The 25,125-nt window shown below is 32.4% G+C and overlaps 1 protein-coding gene across 4 annotated transcripts in view; it reads left to right on the top strand.

Moving 5' to 3' along the window:
- The window catches only part of fam13b (family with sequence similarity 13 member B), a 44,724-nt gene extending 30,306 nt beyond the window's left edge, over nucleotides 1–14,418 (top strand). The window contains exons 8-23 of one of the 4 annotated variants that reach the window (XM_086157964.1): nucleotides 414–509; nucleotides 1,046–1,178; nucleotides 2,216–2,313; nucleotides 3,164–3,215; nucleotides 3,430–3,559; nucleotides 4,125–4,196; nucleotides 4,783–5,056; nucleotides 5,144–5,285; nucleotides 5,551–5,632; nucleotides 6,328–6,498; nucleotides 7,810–8,024; nucleotides 8,104–8,187; nucleotides 8,666–8,761; nucleotides 9,796–10,196; nucleotides 10,957–11,058; nucleotides 11,607–14,418. In XM_086157964.1, the coding sequence (XP_086014090.1) occupies nucleotides 414–509; nucleotides 1,046–1,178; nucleotides 2,216–2,313; nucleotides 3,164–3,215; nucleotides 3,430–3,559; nucleotides 4,125–4,196; nucleotides 4,783–5,056; nucleotides 5,144–5,285; nucleotides 5,551–5,632; nucleotides 6,328–6,498; nucleotides 7,810–8,024; nucleotides 8,104–8,187; nucleotides 8,666–8,761; nucleotides 9,796–10,196; nucleotides 10,957–11,058; nucleotides 11,607–11,730 (2,272 nt within the window). In that variant the 3' untranslated portion in view covers nucleotides 11,731–14,418. The remainder of the gene's footprint in view (nucleotides 1–413; nucleotides 510–1,045; nucleotides 1,179–2,215; nucleotides 2,314–3,163; nucleotides 3,216–3,429; nucleotides 3,560–4,124; nucleotides 4,197–4,782; nucleotides 5,057–5,143; nucleotides 5,286–5,550; nucleotides 5,633–6,327; nucleotides 6,499–7,809; nucleotides 8,025–8,103; nucleotides 8,188–8,665; nucleotides 8,762–9,795; nucleotides 10,197–10,956; nucleotides 11,059–11,606) is intronic. The other 3 variants (XM_086157965.1, XM_086157966.1, XM_086157967.1) reach the window with 3 other exon arrangements.
- Nucleotides 14,419–25,125: the final 10,707 nt, after the last annotated feature.

Here is a 25,125-nt window from a genome sequence, read left to right as displayed (position 1 = left end):
TACATAAGGTGCTAGCAATAACCATGCAAAATGTATAGACTCAAATGTTCTTATTTATTTACCAAATTGGCTGCAGTTTGAATAGGCTCAGTTTTCCTGCGTCACTTTGGAACTGAGAACGGAACTGATAATTATTCTAATGCATTCAGTTACCACAAACACATTTTGATTCAAAAATGATTTTATAATTGCCAGTGATGGACATGTTACTGTGTGGAGTTCCATCAATACAGAATAAGCATGGGCAAAACCAATTCAAGACAGCTGATGTAAAGTCTGTGAGCTCCTTTCATTGCTGTTTGTGAAGTTACCTATGAGGGAATGTTGTTTCATGGATTTTGTTTTTTGTTCGGACGTCCTGTCAGTGATTACCGTCTATGATTGTTTTTTTCTTTTATCTGTTTGTTTTCCAGGATAATTGAGCAAACCATTAGGGCTGCAGTGGAGCAGCATTTCTTTGAACTGAAGACAACTATCGAACAAGACCTCGGTAGTTATGACAGCCCAAGGTGAGAATTAATATATGAAAATATTTAAAACTGAAAATGCAAAAAAGAGATTCAACTTCACATGGGATAAATCATATTTAATTGTCCTTGCCATCAATCAAGTGCTCCTTGGTGCAATTGCTGACAGAAACAGAGATTCCTTAGTTGTTAACAGTGATATTAGTAGACTTACTCAAAACATATTTGCAATAGTGAACATTGCACAAATGCAATAAGCAGTCATGTGGGTTGGGTTACCAGCAAACATTTTCTTAACAGAGATGTCAGGACACAAACAGTGTATGTTCAGCTGAGCAGCTGTCAGTAGGTTTGTCTCCTCCAAGGTGAAACAAGATCTCCAAAGGTTACAGATATATGTGGGCGCTCAAAACTGAGGAAACGTCTTCAACAACATCCTAAATTTGGCAGGTTTATTTCAGGCTACTCTTTGGCTATTGATGTATAGTGTTGTAAAATCTGTAAAATCATACATTGGATTCAAAGTTTACTTCATGATTCGTTTCAGTTAAAAAAAAGATATGTTTGTTTTTCTGTAGTGAACCAGACCAAGGCTGCAGCGGTGACCAGGAGCAAAAAGTCGACCAGAAGGACGGCCCCTGCTATGTTGATGGGGAGACCCCGCTCACACCTACAGAGCAGCACATACAGCAAACCCTGAAAGGCAGACAGGTATGTGGTACATTCCAACACATGTAACTCAAATGTCATTCTGCAAATGGATGATTGAGCTTCAAATATCCGTCTAGATATACAAAATGTATTGCACTTTTATTTCTATTGATCCATAATGGAATGTGTTATTGCAGAGCAATGTTTATGTAATAGTCATATCCAGATTATGAACTTCTCTTTCTCATTTATGAGTTGACAGGAATAACCACTATATTTTGACTGGAAGAAACTTTCAGGAAACCATACCCAGGCTTGATAGAGACAGCTGTGAGGAGGATGATGATGATTACTATTATTACTATTATTATTATCATTGATATCATTGTTGCATTTCCAGTTTGACTTTAGAATGGGAAAGACACAGCACTTCCCCTCGTACAGAATTTGAAATTGAAATCTGGTCACAGTGGAGACACGCACAAACACACACATACACTGGTCTGGGTCTCTGCAGTGTGTGTGTGGGACAGGACAACAGAATACTTCCCATACTTGACCTGTTTCCTGTCACAGAGCATTGGTTCATTCCTAAAGGGAATGTTTGATATTACCAGAACAGTTCATCTTTGTTCTATTCTGACTCCCACAAGTGCTGGGATTTTACTGGGGTGGCAAATAGAGACAACAGTGGTCACATTTCACAAATAACGCTGTGATAAAATGGATCAGAAACATTCAGTGTTTTGGTATTATTGCCTTCAAATCATGAGGTAATGACACTGAAAGTAGTGAGTCAGTTAGCTTGTTTTAGAAGTATTTATTTACAGGGTCTAGCAAAAGCTTTTACACTTATTAGTTAAATTTGTGACACTTGGAGGAAATTGTTAATCCAATTTCTTTTTTTTTTTTTTTTTTTTTTTTTTTTTTTGGCTTTTGCTTTTCTTACTTTTTGGTGGAAACTCTACCTCCACTTGTTAATCTCCTGCCTCCCCTGGTCATACCACACCTTTTTCTTCTACATATGTCCTTTGCACTGGTCTTTCATTCCTTCCTGCTCCAGCGTAATCCCATGTTCATGTATTGGTTTCTTCCAGCATTCGTTGGACTCTGGTGCAGCTGCGGAACCGACTTCAGGAATGGACCTAGATGCAGACGCTGTCAGGGACGTTGAGAATAATATCAACACTGCCGGGTAGGACAACTGACTGGCTTTCAGGCCAGTGTCAGTGTCATATGTAATCTTGAATAAAACACATTCAAGAGAGGTGACGAGTCAAGTTATTAGATTTGAATCAAAGGTTGAGCAATGGGGGAACATTGTTGCAGCCCGCTGTTGGCCTTCCCTTCCCACGGTGGAACAGTATTTGTGTCTCATGTAAAACAAAATTAGTGTTGGTTTCCTTGCAATCACCTGATACCTCTCAAATCACTTTGACATGCTGTCATGGTCATAGTTCATTATTCATTATTATGCTGCATCTAAAGTAGAGCCACACACACACACACACCTGGAGACGTACTGTCCATGCTCGTAAAGTTTTACACCCATGTCGTATTGTCACCCCTCCTCAGCCCCGGGTTAATGGTTAATGCGTTGTCGTCAGTATGGCATTTCACACCTATAAAATCCTCATATTTGTGCAATCAATCGTCAAATAGAGTTTGCAACAAATGAGAGATTTTGTGCCTTGGGAAGCAGAAGCACTTACTCTCAGCTTCTGTTCAGCGTTTCCACACATATGTTTAAGGATTCCAAACATTTTATAAAATCTGGAGGAAAAAAAAATCATCAGTTCAATCACTGTCCATAGATAAAATAAGTTGTTATTGTAAATAGAGGCGTTGAAGCGGAGTTAAAAGCTAGATGACCTGGCAGGTGTTAAGTACTTTTGAATAGATTATTAGTAAAAAAGAAAATAAAAGGATACACTTTTAAGTTGAGTTTAAACTCTACCTGGGCAATTTAAGGATGTGTTTATGTTGTTTTGTTTGTTAACTGTAACTGTAACACAACTGAATTTTGTCATTTCTTGTTTCTTCAGGCAGGACAGTCAACCCTGTGACACCATGGAGGAACTTGATACCATAAGCTGTGTAATTATTACAAAATAATATATCATAGTAATGTAGTAGTATCTTATGTTGTTTTTAGAAGTACATTCTGCCTACCTCTTCCACTTTTATTCCTTTTCTCATCTCAAGTTCTTTTCTCTGCTCCATGCGATTGAAAAAGCTCTTTATCTGACGATGTGGTTTCTCCATCCTTGTTTTTCTTACTCTGACTCGTCTGTCTTTGTGTTTCCCCCAGGACTCGGGTTCATTGAGATGTGACCAGAATGCCAACACCAGCGAAACCAACTGGAACCTCGTTTCACCACACCAATCAAATAGTGACAATGCCTCCCACCTTCAGCTCTTTCCTGACAACCAATGGGAAGGTACTCAAACCCTTGTATCTCGCATCAGATAAATATCTGACAAAAGTGAATTGTATTTGACATTAAGTTATTATGTTACAGGAGAAGCATCACATGGATTTGTTTGATATAAACTTAAATTTGATTTATTTTTGGATCAACAACAAATGGTGACCAAGAGAAAATTTGTGAAGACTATGCTTTCCTGCATTTTGTTCCTATTGTTTTTCCCCCCAGACATATGGCCTGTTTATTTTTTGTCCACTCTATACATGCTGTGAGAGAGGGATAAAGAAGGAAGAAAAAGAGAACTGATTTCAGTTTATTTAGTTTAGGGAAATCTTTCCAATCTTCATATTTGTATGTCTTTACATGTTTTCCACAGTCGAGATCCACAAAAACATTCCTAGAAATGTTTTCATTCAAGTTGGGAAACGCTGATAAAACCCAAAAGTCGATTGAACTTCCACTGAATGAATGTTGCGAGTGAGATTCTGACACATGGACCTCACAGCTCATCTTCTCTGCTGTTTCTGTCCCTCCTTCTCTTGCTCTTCTTTCCCGTCTCATCCTTCCATTCAAACAGCTTCACCTCCTTCCCATCTCCACCTCCCTCCCATAGACTTCTCATGTATGCACCTGCAAAAGGAAGGCCAAGGTAAGTAGTTTGACATCTACCCATCCATCCACCGGTCCAGCCATCCTTTCTTTGATTGGTTCTTTTTCTTAGGTCATTTCTTTTGGTCGCTTGCTGGTTTTGTGAAGAAAGCTTTAATCTAAATCTGCTTATTCGATGTGTTTTCTTGCATGTAAAAACACTCTTCTTTCCTTTATGACACAGCAAATCTGTTTCTTTGACTCCTCTTAGTACTTCCCTTTTGCCACAGCTTTAATTGGAGAATTGAATTGGAGAATTGTCAGATTCTTGATTTTCCCCTCCTGTCTTGCTGTCCTTCTGACTCTTCCTCATTCTTGCCCTTCCTTCCATTACTCATCTCATATAAAAAGCGCTGACAGGCAAGATATGATTAATCAGGTTTAGCATGAGTCAGCAGGGCGCCAAAGAAGAATATTATCGACTCAACAGTTTCCTCCATGGCAGTGTCTGTCTGCCTAATAAACACTACTTGTGCAATGCTCTTATTAGCCATTGATTACATTTCTTCCTTCCTCCCCAGCCGTCCCTCAGCTTTCTCTGACTCCCCCCTCTTAAATTTCTCCCCTTTCTCTCTTTTCGCTCTCAGATCCCGTCCCTGCCTACAAATCCTGGCAGGATGATAATGAGAGCGGAGAGGCTCAACTCTCCCCGCTGGCTGGTCGCATGGTCCCTCTTCCTCTGCTGCCCCTAGAGGAAGATGCGGAGGAGGAAGGCGGGGAGGAAGGACAGGGCAGCTCCCCGTCTTCTTCCCGTTCTCACCCTCACCTCCTTGCGCGACGTTTCCTTGACTTTGGTGCACATAGCGCCCAACGATTTCTCCAACAGGACCCAGATGCCACATCCCCCACTAAAGCACAGCGGTAAAGTCTCGCATTGCTGCAAGGTATGGTAAACAATTGCCTAATATTAATATTTTAATACCACATTTGTATTTTCTGCAACATCAGACCACGACGAGCATCATTTGGCTCCAAAGAATCAATGAGAGGAGGAGATTCAGTGACCCATCAACTCACCAAGAAGCTTCAGCACCTTAAGAAGAAAATCAAACAGTTTGAAGAGCAGTTTGAGAAGGAGAGGAACTACAAGGTAAGAATGACATTGCGAAGTTATATATGACAGATTTTTCCATTACAAAGTGACATTTTGTCCCATTGTATATCTCAGATGCACATGAATCTCATAGCGAAGTGTTTTTTTCCTTGGTAGTTTCTTAACTTGTGTTCTTAAAAAACAAAACAATTTAAGAGTTAAATTGTACACAGATTTATGTCCTAAATGTTAAATTTTTTTTGTGATTTGCCCAATTTGTATTGTAGCTTGTATTGATATTCGCTGTTCTCCTGCTTTATAGCCCTCTCATGGAGACAAGGCAGCTAACCCCAAAGTCCTCAAGTGGATGACCGACCTCACAAAGATCCGCAGGCAGATCAAAGGTAGAATTACATGTTCTTTTCCTTCTAAGTGTCTTCCCTCTAAATGTGTTTTTGCGTCTGAGTGTTTGTGTTGGGGTCAGAATGTATGTGCCATCATATTCCATGCTGGTAACATTGACCCTCCCCACCCCTAACCTTTTGACCTTTGTAACAACATTGCATGTACGCTGCTGTATCACACAAGCAGTCAAACACATACCCGGGGTTGATATGGCTCTCACATGCGTGGCTCCCACCCAACCGTGTGCTGGCTCGTCCTTGTGAACCACATTCATTACCTGTGGGATAGTTCGGTATGGTTAAACGCTGCAAACGACTTTTTCATGATTAATCCCTGAAAATATTATGCAATAGCTTGACCTCTTGTACTGCTTATAGTTTCAGAATGCAAACCTATTTCCATCAGAATGTAACACAAACAAAGATGGTATTGAGAAATCTTGGTTTTCACATTTTGAGGCGCCGCCTCGATCTGTGCATTGTTTCATCATACTGAACAATACCCACAATATCAGTCTACCTCCTCCATGTGAGGTGATAGCTCTCCTTTCTGGAGAACTCAGTGGCCGAAACATTTCTCTGTTTCAAATCAAAATTGAAAGCAGCAATAACATGAGAAACCACTCTCCGCTTTCCTCCCTCCCTTTATCGCCCAACGACCGATTGATTGATTGATTGACCGATCGGCCAACCAGGACGCCAGCATCACCTTTTACCCAGAAGCACGCTGAGGCACCAGGCTTTGCTCCATTCACACAGACGCCACCATGTCCCTTCCTCCTCCTCTATCTGCTCCCCTCCGCATTACACACTTACCCCCCCACTCCACCCCTACTCAGGCCTGAACTCTAGACCGTATCACCTCAGTAAGTACTAAAAACTCAGTAAGTAGACAATACATACCCTACTGAAAGTCAAAATCTAGTGGCACTGTGAGAGCATCTTGCATCCTTATTTTAGTAAATTTCTGTTGGAACCGCATGTTTGCACAGAGAAGTCACTGTCAGATTAGAAATGTTAAGGTGTCTGTTTAGGAAATGCATCCATTCTGTATGAAAAGACTTGTCATGGCTTTGAGTTGTTTAAGATTTCATAAAACCAAGTTTTAGTGTCTTTATTTTCATCACATATCTGAGATGAAATTATTTTAATCATATATCATCCTCTATATATACGCTGAAATCCTTTGTGCTTTTTAGGAAACAACAGCATACGATGGACTTTTTTTTACCCTCGAAGATGTTTCATCTCTTATTTGAGAGGCTTCTTTAGTTCAGAACTGAAGAAGCCTCTGAGCTGAAGAAGCCACCAGGATAAGAGGTGAAACATCTTCAAGGAGAAAAACTAAGTCCAGTTGTCACAATAAGATTTGACAGATTTGAAGATTGTCCATTACCTGAATGATTGAGAATCTACACAGATTCAACAGAATGCAATTACTTCTGTCATATTTTTTGCAAGCTGTCAGCCTAAAGGCAGAGGGATGCTCTCATCTGTCTCCTTACAGGGTTTTAAATGTCCTTATTTTTAAAATTTGTTTTTTTTTAAATGGTAGGGGGAAAAGGTTTTTGCTTGCATTGTTTGAGGCTGTTTTTGTTTTTTTTTGTTTGTTTTTTTTTGATAGGTGTTGTGTTACCATATAAGGACTGTGTATTGTCTATACTTGCTCTTTTTCTCCTATTATGGTGATGGACTTTCATTCGTCACGGTGACTATTCAACTTGTGCATGATGACAGACCTGTGAAACATGTCCAACTTTGCCTGAAGCCACTTTTACACTGAGACTTTATAAAACAACCCCTAAAATGGAGCCCAAATTTATGACACTTTGCTTGTTTCCTCAAAAATAAATAATGGCAGTGCCCCTCAGTGTGACTTTAAACACCTTTCCAACTTATCGGTACAGTTGGTGTGATGAGACATAACAGAATCAGATGATCTGTACCAGCTATCCCTTTTTCACAGGCCTCAGTCTTGTGCTGTAACTGCCTCTTGTGATGTTGAGGTGTTACACCAGCCCCGAATTCCTGACTTGAAGGCTGTGTAAAAGGGGGCTCACATTCAAATGTGTCTTTTTATCTCTTTCTATAATTCTAATGAGGCATTTCTTACCTCTGTGCTTTCGTTTGTACCCAATCATGACTTTATCTCTACTCGCTTTATCCCTGCCCCTCAGATGCTAAACACCGTGCTGAGAGTGAGCTCGGGCCCCAGACTCGTCCTCGGAGCAACACACTTCCCAAGAGCTTTGGTTCCACTCTGGACCAAGGCGCCCACGATGCCTCGGGCGAAGTCAAGGGTCAGCATCCAACCAGGGAGGAAACACTGGAGCTCATCCAGCGCAGGGTTAAAGGGAAGAGACAGGAAGACGGTTGGCCCGATGACATTAAGGTGAGATATTGCTGGCTTGAAGACGTGATAAAAAAAGGCAAGAAAGATTTATGTCAATAACGTGTCCTACTTTCTGTAGAAAATGACAAAGGAGCAGTTGTCCTGTGAGAAGACGGTCCTTCAGAAGAACCTACTGCACTATGAAGGCCTGCATGGTCGACCAGTAAATCAAATTTTACTTATTAATGCTGAATGTTTTTCTGAGAAATCTGGCCATGGCAAAAGTTTTTTTTTTGTATCAGGTGGGCCAGACAGGGTGTTTCGGATGCTCAAATGTGACCCACTTACCAGCTGAGATTGAAGCATGTTGTAGCATGTTTATGCTACAATGTACAGTGTTCCAGTATCTGTTTCTCCATCATATTATTGTCATCCTCTTTGTGTCTTCTCTTGTATGCGGCATCTTTAGTTGTGTGTCACTACAGTAGCATATACTTGACACTTATAAGCTATCTGGTTTTCCATGTATATCCCGTCTAGTTAAAGCCTGTGTCATTTCAGTCTTGCAGTTGACTTGTGAAATGGATTTCAGGTTTCATTTTTGGATCTGAATACATTCCTACTTGAGGAAATAATTCACACGTTTGTAACTGTTGGTGTACTTCCCAAAAAGTTTTCTAACTTTGGTCTCATGTTCCCAGGTGACCAGAGAAGAACGACTGGTGGTGAAGCCCCTCTATGACCGCTATAGATTGGTTAAGCAAATGCTCACAAGAGTTAGCATCACACCAGTTACAGTGAGTACACAACACAGGCGCACACACCATAAGATAGGTCATAACAATAATAATGATAATAGATATTTATAAAGTGCTTTCCATCACAATGCTGTATAAACATGAAGAACTCAGAGTAGGGCCCAATGAATTTAGAATAATTTATTCATTAATCAATCATGTAGTCAGGGGCATAGCGTGGCTATAGGTTTCAGATTAACCTACTACAAGTTTTTGGACATTTAATCACTGCCTCGATCTCCATGGTTGACATGCAGACACACAACTCTACATCGAATCCTTAGATTGGCTTTAACCACCAAGCTAATCAGAATGTTTTAAAGATAAAGAAAATTAACTTATCCCTAGTTCTGTTCTATCGTCCTTATAACCTGAGATCTGGAATCCACTCTCTGTTTTGACACATAAGAAATTTAATTAAAACAGCCTTCTATCTCCGGAATGTCTCCAGATTCATAGCCTTCTCTTTCCATATCAGTTGCTGACAGGGTGATACCACCAACAACTCTCACCTCCCTTCATGTCCCCCTTTATTCCCCCCCTATCAAATTGGAGGATCCATCTTATTATTGCAGCATCAGCAAGCACAAAGTACAAGTACTTGTACAAGCACTTGTCTTCTCCTAAAAGCCTCAGTTAATTAGTGGCAAGGCTTTATTTGTTTTAAGACTGAGAAGTTCAACTGACCAGCAGAGTCGAGTGGGAAATACAAGAATAGGCAGTACTTTCCCTGACTTATATCCATCATTGAAAATTCAATCATCCTCTGCGTTGCAACAAGCAGCTTATTGCACACAGCAAAATTATCTCAGCAAAAAAAATAAAAATAAAAATAAATTATCTCAGCAAAATAGAAATTTAAATAGATCTGTTGATCTTTGATGTCGAACCAGCCATCTTTCACTCTCATGGTATTTCACTAGAAAAGTACTGCAGAATAATACAAAACATTGACTCGTCAATGAGCACAGACATCACTTTAAATTATCAAAGACTGTTAAAAATTCTATTAAAATTTACCACTTTTATTCAAGGTGTCTCCATCCAGTAAAAGGCGAAGTCAGACCCTCCAGCCTATCATCGAAGGAGAAACTGCCCATTTCTGGGAGGAGATCAAAGAGGAGGAGGAGGAGGAGCGGCAAGCAGGAGGAGATGATGACAGGGAAGAGGAGGAGGAGGAGGAAGAAGAAGAGGAGGAGGAGGAGGAGGAAGAAGAAGAAGAGGGTGAAAGCAGTGGTGGGGAAATGCAGAACTCGGAGGTCATCATGAACATTGATCTCGTGACCTCGACCAACGGGACGATGAGGAGCCAGAACCAAACGGACAGGCAGGGCAACAGGAGCCTGACCGGAGGGTCCATGAGGGGCAAAGTGGAGGAGGGATCGGGGAGACTGGCATTGGATCTTCGGTTGTCCAGTTCAAATGCCTCGTCCATGTTAGTACACACAAACACACACGTACACTTTTTTTTAATTGTAATTGCAGTTGCCTCAGACAAGTGGCAAATAAAAACTTTAGCCAGACAGTTACTCCAAGTGTTGTCAGGCTGCAGTGGAGCAGGTATTGCAGTGACAAAACATTTGTCATTTTTGAGTTATGCGCTTTTCTAAGTCTGACATTGTGTATCCACACTCATCTTGTTGAGGAGTTAATCTGAATAAGTTTGAAATATTCTTCCTCTCAGGTCCTGATCCTTGATGAGTCTGAATTAAGATTAAATAAATTAATAGAACTAGTAAGCCAGACATCAGCAACTTTATATTCATTGCTGATTGGCAAATATGCATTAAACTGAAACTAATTCAAACACCTTCAAACAATTTCCTTTTCAAAAAAAGGTGGCAGAATTGAACTAATGTCCCATAGTCACTGGATAAACAAAGATAATTTGCAAACTCAGTCACAATCTCATTTCAGGATGTCGTTCCACCTTTTTCTCGCCGTTATGGGGTACAGCCATTAGATGGGGCCATTTGACAGAGAAAATTATTAATGGCATTGTTAGTGTTTAATTAAGGAGTTATTTATTTTTACCTATTATTGATATCATACGAATGTTAGACTAAAATCTCTCTGTTTTCAGGCAAAAATGTACAAATATATTGCACAACTAAGTAGCCAAAAAGTGAGTCCTCTTTCAGTGCTTGTCCAGAAGTATGACTGTCTGTCTCGTGTTGTCCTCTGTCATCCTTCAGGCCAGAGCTGCTGGAACAGCTGTGGAAAGCTCGCGCAGAGAAAAAGAAACTGAGGAAGACCATTCGAGACTTCGAGGAAGAGTTCTATCAGCAAAACGGCAGGTGGGTGGACTTAAACCAGAGAACCAGAGACAGCAATTCATCTAAGAGCCTTTTGGCTCTTCGTATTTGTGTGGAGTTTCCCAACTCCCCTGATAGTTCATCAGATCTCCAAGAAATCCAACAATTAATGGAACTTCAATGATGTATTTATCTTACAACTATGCGCCATTTTTAAAAGGGCCATATTTAAATTTTAAAGAGTTGAAAATATATAATGCATTTTAATTTTCATCATATATTTAAACGTTGAAATTATTATTTATTTATATATTTATATATTATTAATTATCTTGAAAACATTAATCCAGTACTATAAGATTTCCTCACTTTTTTCTAATTTCTCTGAAATTTTATTCACACTCACTAAAATTTCGAGATTTATACTTTATTTTGATGTTTTAATGATAGAACTGGGCCAATACAAACTCAAGATCCTGGAAAAGATCTCAGCCTAGTACTTTGCTCTCTGACATCCTATGTTTTACGGCGTTGGATGGAATGTTGTCAGGACACTGGACTAAAAACTCTCTCTCCCTTCTTGGCTGCAGAAACGTTCAGAAGGAAGATCGTGTACCGATGCTGGAGGAGTACAGGGAGTACAAAAGGGTCAAGGCTAAACTCCGCCTCCTGGAAGTCCTTATCAGCAAACAGGATTCCTCTAAATCCATCTAGACAGCCCTGGTCGACCAACCCATCCCCCCATCAACATCAAGAAAGATCATATCATAATACGCAATCACATCTCATGACCAGACCCAATGTGAGGTCAAGGATCTGGATTAGGAATGACCCCCCCAAAAAAAAACTGCATTCATGTCCTGGGAGACATTTGTGGGTGCACAATGTTGCTTTAGGGGACCATAGGGTTCTTTTAAAATAAACAAAACTGGCAATCTAATGAAAAGCTCAGTCTTATTTACAAGACAGAAAATCTATCATTCTCATAGACATAGTTTTCAAATACAGAGCAAGGATCATGTTAGCAACTAAAATTGAGTGTGTAAAAAAAAGTCTCAACAGGCCCGTCCTTTAAATTTGCTAAACAGTCGTAAAAACAACAAATACGTTAAAAGATCTTTTAGCTGCCAAGTCATTTATATTGGTCCACAAAAATACAATAAGAGAGAAATGTGTGTTAAAACTTGAGGTGAAACCTCAACTTTAGGGGAAACAAGTTTTACGAAAACAATGAAAGCATTGGAATGATAACAGCTTTTTGCTACAGCAGCATTTGTGATGCTGAGTAATCTGTGTGTTTGTCTGAATGTGTCTGTCTGCAGGCTGTTATATCACAAATTCATTTGTTTTTCAGAGTATGTATTTTTGTGGCTTGTCAGACAAGATGTTAGATATGATCCAGAAAAGAACTAAGTAGCCAAATATCATCCAGTGACATTCCCAGTTTGTCTCCCCTGACATGAATTCAGCACCTCTTCCTCCATATGGTTCAGCCCATCCTTATTTACACAACAGCCATAAAGACCCTGTAATTCTTCATCTACAGACTTTATCAAAGGCTTTAGCACTTCTCGTGTTTCTTTGTCTCCAAGGATAAACACTGACTCTTTCCTTTTAATGGCCTTTGTTCTTCATATGTGTTTTTCTTCCTTCCATCTGGACTCTTGAGAACTGATCTTTTAAAGACTTTTTGCCATCCCTCCATTTCAGCTGTAACCCAGAGCCACTCCTTCTCTCACTTTGAGGAGACATAATCTCCCCCTCTCCTTATTGGCTCAAGTTAATTGTCTAATTGTCAATAGGGTGTCATTTTATATCATCACATCCTAAATGTGAAAGCCTGTGATGATTTTAAAATGAATTTACCAGTTTAAAATCAAGTTTCTCTGTTCTGGCTTGGAAAAAAGTATATACATGTTTGTGAGACACTGCTGTTCATGCTCTCATCCACTGAAAAGTAATATTTTGTTGTATATCATAAGGGAAAATTTTGGGGGAAAAAATCAACATGTATTAACTTTAGTGTGACCTTGAAGATGTGTGATCACTTCATCTTAGGACTGATAATCCTTTTTTTTATTTTTCAACATTTCCTTAAATCCCTGTTCTATTTTGGCAATATTTGTCAGTGAGACAGTCAACACGTGAGGGTCTCCCTTGTTCCCATGAGCCTCTGGCACCAATCAGTGTTTGTTTGCCACCCATATATATTTCTGACGTTTCATTGTGGTAGAATTTAACTGTGCCTGTCAGGATTCAGTTTGGCTAGATTAGAAGTGACCATTTCCTGTTTTTTCACTCTTTTTCGTGAAAGATTCTGAGGGATTACAAACAATGTCCCCTTGATAAGAGCTTCTGACACCACCTGGGAGCTGCTGCTTCTCAGAATGTTGACAACAAGTTGAGATTTTCTCAGCATCATGAGGTGGTTTCCAGAACGACAGCAAGACTTTAGTTTTCGAAAGCCTGTTGATCTGTGGTTGGTAATCCAGACGGTTAGCACTGATTTGAAATGAAGAGGAGCCTTTTTGTCATTTTCTACAAAATTGAGGTTATATGCTGTGCTGAAGGTCCAGTCAGTGCATCTACAGTATGTCATGTGGGCATGTGGGACTTTTAGTAAAGCTGGGATACATGTCAGCTATGGTTGAATCACCTTCATTTCCTGCTGGCAGGTCAAATGAGAACAAAGTAAGAGAGAATGTTCAGTTGATTGGTTTACCTTCCTCTGTCTCATATCAGACAGGTATTAGGAGGTTGCAGCAAAGTTTGCTTCGGATAACTCGATGTGCTGTTGGGTGAAGTTCTATGTTAAGAGCAATTCCAATCGATAAAAGCAGCAGGTCAGTGGTTAAATGTTCAAGAAGAGGCAGATAGTCACTGAATCCATTGGTTCCCACCAGACACGATATCACTAGTTGTCTGGCTCAAAATTGAAGCTGCATACAGTAAAAGTCAGGGGGTTTGATGTCTGCTCGAGGAGACTGATCAAAGGTGCAGTGTGCGTGTGAGTGTGCATGCATGTGTGTGTTGCAACAGAAACATTTTCAGGTTTCAACATAAGAGGATTTTATTTGCACAGCATTCACAGAATGCAGCCCTGTTGTGTTTTATCTTCATTTGTATTTCTAAAATCAAGCACTACTTCTATACAAATATAAATATATACTGTATATAAAAACACCCGAAGGAATGAATGTCAGAAATGTCTAAATTATTTTAAACTTCATGTTTCGCCCTCTTTGGTTCATTATATTTGTGATGCCATGAGAATGTGTTTTTTTTTTTTAATTAATAGTGCTCTTATTATCAGAACCATTAATTTGTGTGTGATAATGACCCTAATAATCATTTTGTATCTACTCACAAATTGTTAAAAAAAAGGAAGAAAGAAAAAAGAAACAGCTGTAGAAGTTAGTCTGGCACTGTTTGTAATCCAACTTGTTTTTATTTTGTTGCTCTGTGTAATATAAGCTAATCCAGAGGCAGTACTGTAGTGAGTTTGCATGGCAAAGAGAACATAATAGTACGAATTACACAATGTATTGTTTCTATTATTTGTGCCATCAAGAAGCAGCAATAATAAAAGTTTGTGTGGAGAACCTGCAAATTCAGCTCATCATTATGGATTTGATTGTGTGAATGTTTTTGAATGTTGAGGCATTCTGAAAATCAAATAACGAGCTACAATTACTTTGATGTAGCGATTTCTTTGTCATTTGTTTGTAAATCAAAAAATCTCACATTGCAGATTATTAAGGCATTTAAACCCAAACAGTGACTGTTGTTTTTGAGTTCGGAAATTTTAAACTAGGTTATTCAAAAACAAGCGAAAGTGATGGATGAGGAAATTATCTCTCTTCCATGTTCATTTCATTGTGTTGAATCCTCTTTCACATCACAGAAGAGCACAAAAATCAAGACATTGTTAAAATAGAAAATCATGTTCATCGATCGAGTGGACCAATGGGTTCATCCAGTCACTTAAAATCATATGTATAAATGTATGTATATATATATATGTATGTATGTATGTGTATATATATATATATATATATATATATATATACACACATACACACATATATATACATATATATATACATGTGTGTATATATATGTATAATATATTTATATACACTTTTTTATACATGGATGTATGAATATATATACATATATCTGAATATGCACATATATGTATGTATGTATGGGTATATATATATATATAAATGTGTGTGTGTATGTTATGTATGTTTATGTGTATATATGTGTTTAGGGATGTATGCATGTATATATATATATGTATATATATATGTATATATATGTATGTATATATGTGTATCTAATATATTTATGTAAATATATACTTTTAACAATTACACGTGTATATATATATATATATGTCTATACATACATATATACTTGCATGCAATATTTACATGCAGAAATAAATATATACATGTATAAAAATACATTTTTTATACATTCCTATATACGATTACATACATATATATGTACATATATATATGCATTGTATATATATGTGTATATAAATGTATGGTATAAATTATATATATAAAAATGCATGCAGGTATGTATCTATATTTAGGTAAATATTTATGTATGTGTGCATATCAATGTATATTTTGTATGTAAGTATGTAGATATGTTTATATATAAACATGTCAGTGTAGGTATACAAGCATACATACAAAAATGTATGTATATATATATATATATGTATATATATATATATACATACATTTTGTATATACAAATATATAAATATATACTAACATATATACATATATGCACGTATATACATACATACATTCACGTAAATTCATACATTTACAACTTTATATATATACATGTATATATACAAAGACATGTTTATACACATACATACATATATATAAAATTACATTTATTCAAATACAACAGAAAAATCAAGATGATTTATAGTGTGCCATTTACAAAAAAATTGTTATGTGGATTTTTATATCGTATACATATATGTATACATAAATATAAAAACATATACATATATATATATATAATTTCATATACATACATTTATATACATACATTCACATATATATACAGACATACATACCTATATAATTATAAATACATACTATATAAACGTATATAAATACATATATACAGATATATTTAAATACATATGCATACTAAAAGGGATATATACATACATACGTATATACATACAAATATTAATAAATACATATGTACATACATACAAAATTATACATATATACATAAACATATTCATTTAATACAAATATATACACATATGTGTATGTACAGGCATACATACAAATACATATACACACATGTATAGGTACCTATTTAAATACTTAAATAAAATACAAATATATCGTACATATATACATATGTACATGTATATACATCTAAACATATATATATTTGTCCAAAAAAAAAAAAAAAACTCACTAACCCAAGCTTACTGTTCTTTATATTTCCTGTGCATCGTGTATTTGCAAATGTATTTGCAGTCCCTATGTCCTCAACTGTAAGTCGCTTTGGATAAAAGCGTCTGCCAAATGCAATGTAATGTAATGTAATGTAATATACAGACATACAGCTATATATATATATATATATATATATATATATATATATATTCACATATGTATGTTTATAAGCATAACTACATACATAAATAAACATACAAAGATTTGCATACATATAGACATAAATACATGCATGTATATATATACATATATATACAGGCATACACTTATATATAGACATACATACTAACATACATATAGATTTAAATTTGCATACAAACATACATACATGCGTACATATATACAAATACATATATACATACTTACATAATACAACCATGTTTATATATAAACAAACATATCATGTGTATACATACAGATTCATTCATACATATATATACAAATCCACACATTCATTTACTCGTACATATACAAATAATATACATCTATAAAACATTTATGTACATTCATATGAAATCCTTATATAAATATATACACACTTTTATATATACATGTACAATACATTTCAACACATATGTGTATTAACATACCATAATAGATATATACATGCATAGATATATGCAAACTTTAAATTTGAAATACACATGTACATATAAACATAAATATACAAAAGAACAAATATCTATATGTACAGATTTACATACATACATACATACATATACATGTCAATATATAAACATACATGTATACGTACATACATAGAGATTAACATACATAAATACATATATGTGTACACATATGCATTCACATACATACTTTTATTCATACATATATACATAGATACAAATATATAAATACATATATGTATACATAAATGCAAAACATATAGACATAAATACATATATACCATGTAAAATGTGCTTTCATTTAATACATTCATATACACATACATACATACATACTTTCATACATACATATATACATACAGATATTTATTTAGACATAAATACTTACACAAATACACTTATATAAATATATATGTGCATACATAAAATATTGTACATATATACATACATACATACATACATATTCATATACACAAATACATGTATATGCATATATATACATGTATATAAATACACATAGGCATACATACACCTTTATAGAGTGACATACATAATTTTTCATAAATATTATAAATTAACATACATATATATATACATACATACCTATATACAAACAGTACATATTTAAACACATATATATACCAACTTACTGATATACATACACACAGATATAAATATATATACATATATATAAACATTAATAAATACATATGTACATACATACATCCATACAAATAAATACATATATATACATATTATATTCACTAAAAACATACATACATACATACATACATACATGCATACATACATACAAACATACATACATACATACATACATACAATCATACATACACATGCATTTGTATATACATAACTACAGACAAACATACATAAATATACAAAAATATGAATCCATACATACAATCCTTGCATATACAAGTATACCAAGAGAAATACATACATAGATACATTTATTCCAACATATACACATGCATATACATACATATAGACATACATACATACATATATACACAGATACATATATGAATACATATTTGTGTACATACATGAAAAAACATCGATAAACACATGTATATACACCTAAAATATATATAGAAATTCATTTTTATATTTTCTAATATACTTATATACACATGCATACATACATGTACATACATACATGCATACATCCATATGTTAACATATATTTACAGACATACAGACATATATACATACACATGTATGTACAAACATACATATATGTATACACAAACGTACTGTAATATATTTACATCTGCGCGCATACAATTATATGTCTATATTTATACTAACTTACAGATCTATTTAAACATAGATATAAACGTAAATACAGTCATACATATATTTTTAAATACATTTTTACATACATAAAAATATATACATACATACATACATACATACATATATACATAAAATACAAAATTATACATATATACTTATTTGTACTTACGTACATATTTACATATGTACACATACACATTATATACACACATATTATTCATATATACATCCATGTATACACTTACATATCAACATACAATTACAATTACCTACATACAATATACATACATATATAGTTATATGCATACAAGAATGCACAAATAAATTTACATAAATATACATATAGAAAACATATAAATATACATATACACACATGTTTACGTACACATACATACTTATATACATACATATCTACAAACATACACATATATATACATATGTATGTATGTAAATACATACATACGTACATATCTATACATACATATACAAAAATTTACAAACATATACACATACTTATATAGATGCCAATGAATAAATATATATATAAATATATAATAAAAATATACATAAATAAATACAAACATATACATAGATAGATACATACAAACATGTATATATTATTTAATATATAGACATATGTATGTATGTATGTATGTGAGAATGCAGGTATGTATGTATATACATATTTATATGATTTTATGCATATGTATCTATATATGTATGTCTATACATATATGTATGTATGTAAGTGTATATATTTTTATTTTTGTAAGTATGTATAAATGCATGTATATATATGTGTATGTATATCAACGTAAAAATATATGGGTATATCTTTATATATTCATACATATAAATATGTATGCATTTATGTATGTATGTAAGGATTTACAGTACATTTGTATGTAATTTTTTATACATGTATTTCTGCATGTATATATATTTTTATTTAATTATGTCAAGGTATAAATATGTGTTTATGTGCTTGTATGTAAGTATTTATGTATATATGTTTACGCATATGTATATATGTATATATTTGTGTTTGTATATAGACATGTATGTATATATATATATATATATATATATCAATATATGTATGTATGTATATGTGTAAATGTAAGTATATGTATTTATTTATTTATTTTATATATGTATTTTGTATATTTATATATTTCAAGTTATATATGTATGTATGTATGTGAATATATAATATATGTGTTTTTACATTGTATGTATATATTAATGCATATGTAACTATGTATCTTCTTCTTCCTCTTCCTTGGACCCCCGTCAGGGGTCGCCACAGCCAGTCAACTTTCTCCATCTAACTATGTATACATGTGTATATATTTATATATTTATGCATGTATGTATACATGTTTGTAAGCTTATATGTATATATATGAATATGTAATGTATGAATATATAAGTATTTATGTTTGTTTTTATATGTAATGTATGTTTACAAATGTATGTTTGTCTGTATATATGACATATCGAAGGTTAAATATGTATGTATATAAGTATGCACGTATATAAATATTTAGTATAGCTATTTATATATTTTATTCATATTATATTTATATATGTATGAATATATGTAAGTATGTATATATGTAGTGGTAAATATTTCTATATTTATATACGTGTATGAATGTATATATATTTCTATGTTTGTAAGTATGTATAAATGTATGTATATATGTAGGTGTCACTATATACACTGCTCAAAAAAATAAAGGGAACACTTAAAAAACACATCCGAGATCTAAATGAATGAAATATTCTTATGAAATACTTTGCTCTTTACACAGTTGAATATTCTGACAACAAAATCACACAAAAATGATCAATGGAAATCAATTGTATCAACCCATGGAGGTCTGGATTAGGAATCACACTCAAAATTAAAGTGCAAAAACAAACTCCAGGCTGATCCAACTTTGATGTAATGTCCCTAAAACAAATCAAAATGAATCTGTGTTGCTTCCTGAGTGGACACTATGATTTCACAGAAGTGTGATTGACTTGGAGTTACATTGTATTGTTCAAGTGTTCCCTTTATTTTTTTTGAGCAGTATATGTGAATGTATATCAATGTAAAATGTATGGGTATATCTATATTTTCATACATGTAAATATGTTTGTATGTATGTACGTGTGTAAGAATATACATATTTATATGTATTTTTTATACATATATAAAGTTAAATATGTATGTATGTAAGTATGTCACTATCTATATATGTATGTATGCATATATTTGTATACATGTATATAAATATGTAATATATGAAAAAATGTATGTGTGTTTGTAGATATGTATATGTATGTTTGAATATTTATATTTATGTACATATGTATATATGTTTGCTTATATCGTATGTAGATATCCGTATGTATATATATATATACATATATATTATATATGTGTGTGTTAGTATGTATATATGTATGTATAAATGTTTAGATTTATGTACATATGTATGTATGTATGTATATATTGTAAATATGGAAGGTTATATATTATATGTATGTATGGATGTATGTAAATATATATGCACATACATACATAATATACACATATGTTTGTAACTTTATACATGTGTATGGATGACTTATTTTGATAAATAAACACATACTATACACATATATATACATATACATTTATGTACAGACTTATTTATTCAGAAATGTATGTATACATACCTACATTTACAAATTCATGTATACATACATACATACATATACATTCATATATGAATATACATATATACAGATATATGCATAATCATATATTTACATACAAACATACATATACATTTTCATACACACTCCGTATAATATACAAAATATGTGACGACATTGATACATACATACATATTGAAATATATACACATGTATATATACAAACATACAGATGTAACATACATACATATACATATATATATGCATATTCATACATATGTACAAACATACATGAATACATACATGCATAGACACATACAAAAACAAATACATACACAATAATACGTACATACACAACCATATAAATATACATAAACATGCATATACAAACACCCTTATAAAATTATACATACATGGACATATAAAATGTATTTGCATACATAATTAGATACAAACATACATATACTAACACAAACATATATACATACATACAAACATACACGAATATAAAAACAAATAGATACATAATAATACATACATACACAAACATATAAATATACATATATATTTAAATATGTATATATATATGTATATATGCACATATATATTGTATTTGCAGATACATTGATACATACATACCTATACTAACACATATATATATACATACAAACATACTCATATACTGAAATTCACGTATAAACATAAAATATAAACACTCATACATTTATATTCATATATACATATACATATATTTACATACATGCATACTTACATGCGTACATATATACGTATGCATACATAAATACCTACATGTATATACACATATATGTACAAATATATAAACACATATATAGTGTATAAATACATGCATATATGAATTGCATTTATATATATACATAGATACATACATACATACATATACTAACCTACATATATACATACAAACATACTCATATACTTAAATATATGTATGAACATAAAAAATTCATTCAACACTCATACATATACATTCATATATACAAATACATATTTACACATACATGTATACATACATACATATACATTCATATATAAATATACATATATACAGATACCTGCATAATCATATAAATGCTCACATACAAACATACATGTAAATTTTTATTCTTACCTTCGTATAAAATACAAAATATGTAAATACATAGACACATACATACATACATATTTAAATATATACACATGTACACATACAAACATACAGATGTAACATACATACATACACATATATATACATATATATGCATATTTATACATTTGTACAAACATACATACATACATACATACACACATACATATACAAAAACAAATAAATACATAATAATATGTACATACACAACCATATAAATATACATAAACAGGCATATACAAACACATACATACATATGTAAATATATACATATGTATACATATATACATATAGTATCACATACATATATCCATACATACAAACATAAACACGTATAAAAACAAATACATACATAATAATACGTACATACACAAACATAAATATACATAAACATGCATATACAAACACACTTATATAATGCATAAATACATGCATATATAAAATGTATTTACATGCATACATACAAGAATACATACATACATATACTAACACATACATATACCCATACATACAAAAATACTCATATACTTAAGTATATGTATAAAACATACATAAATACAAACACTCATACAAATACATATATATATACATATATGTATATACATATATACACATACATGCATACATGCATACATAAATATATACGTATGCGTATATAAAAACTTCATGTATAAACACATATTCATATATTTATGTATACATATGTAAAAATTTATACATACATGTCCACATATACACAGGCATATATATACATGCATATACATACACATATACAAAATACATACATACAAATAAAAATGACATATATATACATACATATATAGACACAACTTCTATACATACAAGCATATATTACATATATATACATATACATATAAACTTACTTACCATACATACATATTTACACACTCACATACATACATACATACTCACGTACATACATACATACACATCCATCCATACAATACCATATATACACATACATTTATAATTTTACACATACATATACATATACATTACATTTATAAGCATACTTAACTATACATACCTACATACATATGTACCTTCTTACAAATATATATTTTAATACATAAATATACATATGTACATAGATACATGCATACATTCATACATATAGATAAACATTCATATACATACTTCTATATAAATACCTAAGTATACATATAACTACCTACATATACATACATATTTATACAATGTAGATACATATGTGTACATAAATAGATACATACATATACAAATAAAAATGTATAAATACATAAAATGCATGCAAATTCATACAGACATACATATATATATATGCAAAATCATATCATATATGTTTATGTATGTTTCATATTAACATGTATACATACACATATATAGTCATACATGAAAACCTATATATAGGTACAAATACATATATAAATACATACAAATACATACATACATACATATATATACATACATGCATACATATATACATACATACATGTTTACACATATATATACATATCCACCTACGTTCATACAAACAAACATAAATACTACAACATAGATATACAGATATACATACCTACATACACACATACATATGTACACGTATACAAACTTTACATACGAGTGTATACATATACATGTACATATGTATACACATTGATACATACAAAAACATACATACTCAAAAATATATACATAATACATTCATACTTGTATTCCTGCATAAACCTGCATAAACCTGCATAAACTTATTTATGAAATAAATACATAAATAACACAAATAAAAAGTATACATATAGACATATATATTTACTCACATTCACATACATATACAATTACATAAATACATATATGTAAACACATACATATAGAAATACTTTAATTCATTCATATATATTTACATGCATATTTACATACATGCATACAAACACATTACATACATATATACATTCATACATACATAAACATATAAACACATACACACGTATATACATGCATGCATGTACAGACATAATATATATACATACATATATACTTACATGTATAAACATATAAAATATATACATAAATATATACATATACATATATACATATTCATTTTAATTATATACATGCATACATACATACATATATATATATACACACTTATTTGTACATACCTAAGTATATATACACATATATACATACATATATGCATACATTCATAGTTATACACATACAAATGCATATATACATAAATATATATAAATATAGGTGTATGCAAACATACACAAATATATACATACACATATACATGTGCACATATGCAAGTGCATGTATGTAGGAATGTACGTATGAATGTATGTATATATATGAGAATGTTTTTATATATACATTTATATACAGGTAGATGCATACAGATATACATACATACATATCCATCCATACAAACATATATACATCCATATACATACATATATATACATATATACACAGACATATTAACATACATACATAAATACATACATACACATTCATATTTACATACTCACATACATACATATATACATGCATATATATCTGTATTTACACATACATATATACCTATATAAAAACATACATACAAACATTTACATATATAAACAAACACATATCCACATATACATAAATATTAATAATATACATTATTAATATACATACATACATATATGCATATATGTATATACATATATATGTAAATACATAAATACATACACATATACACATGTACATAGATGCATATGTGAATGTATACATACGTGTTTATTTGTAT

The sequence above is a fragment of the Fistularia commersonii genome, chromosome 13 (genome assembly GCF_037954325.1).
Source record: "Fistularia commersonii isolate RoL2024-O1a breed Wild chromosome 13, RoL_Fcom_v1.0, whole genome shotgun sequence".
In the NCBI taxonomy this organism is placed as follows: domain Eukaryota; kingdom Metazoa; phylum Chordata; class Actinopteri; order Syngnathiformes; family Fistulariidae; genus Fistularia; species Fistularia commersonii.
This window is presented reverse-complemented; position numbering and strand designations above follow the sequence as displayed.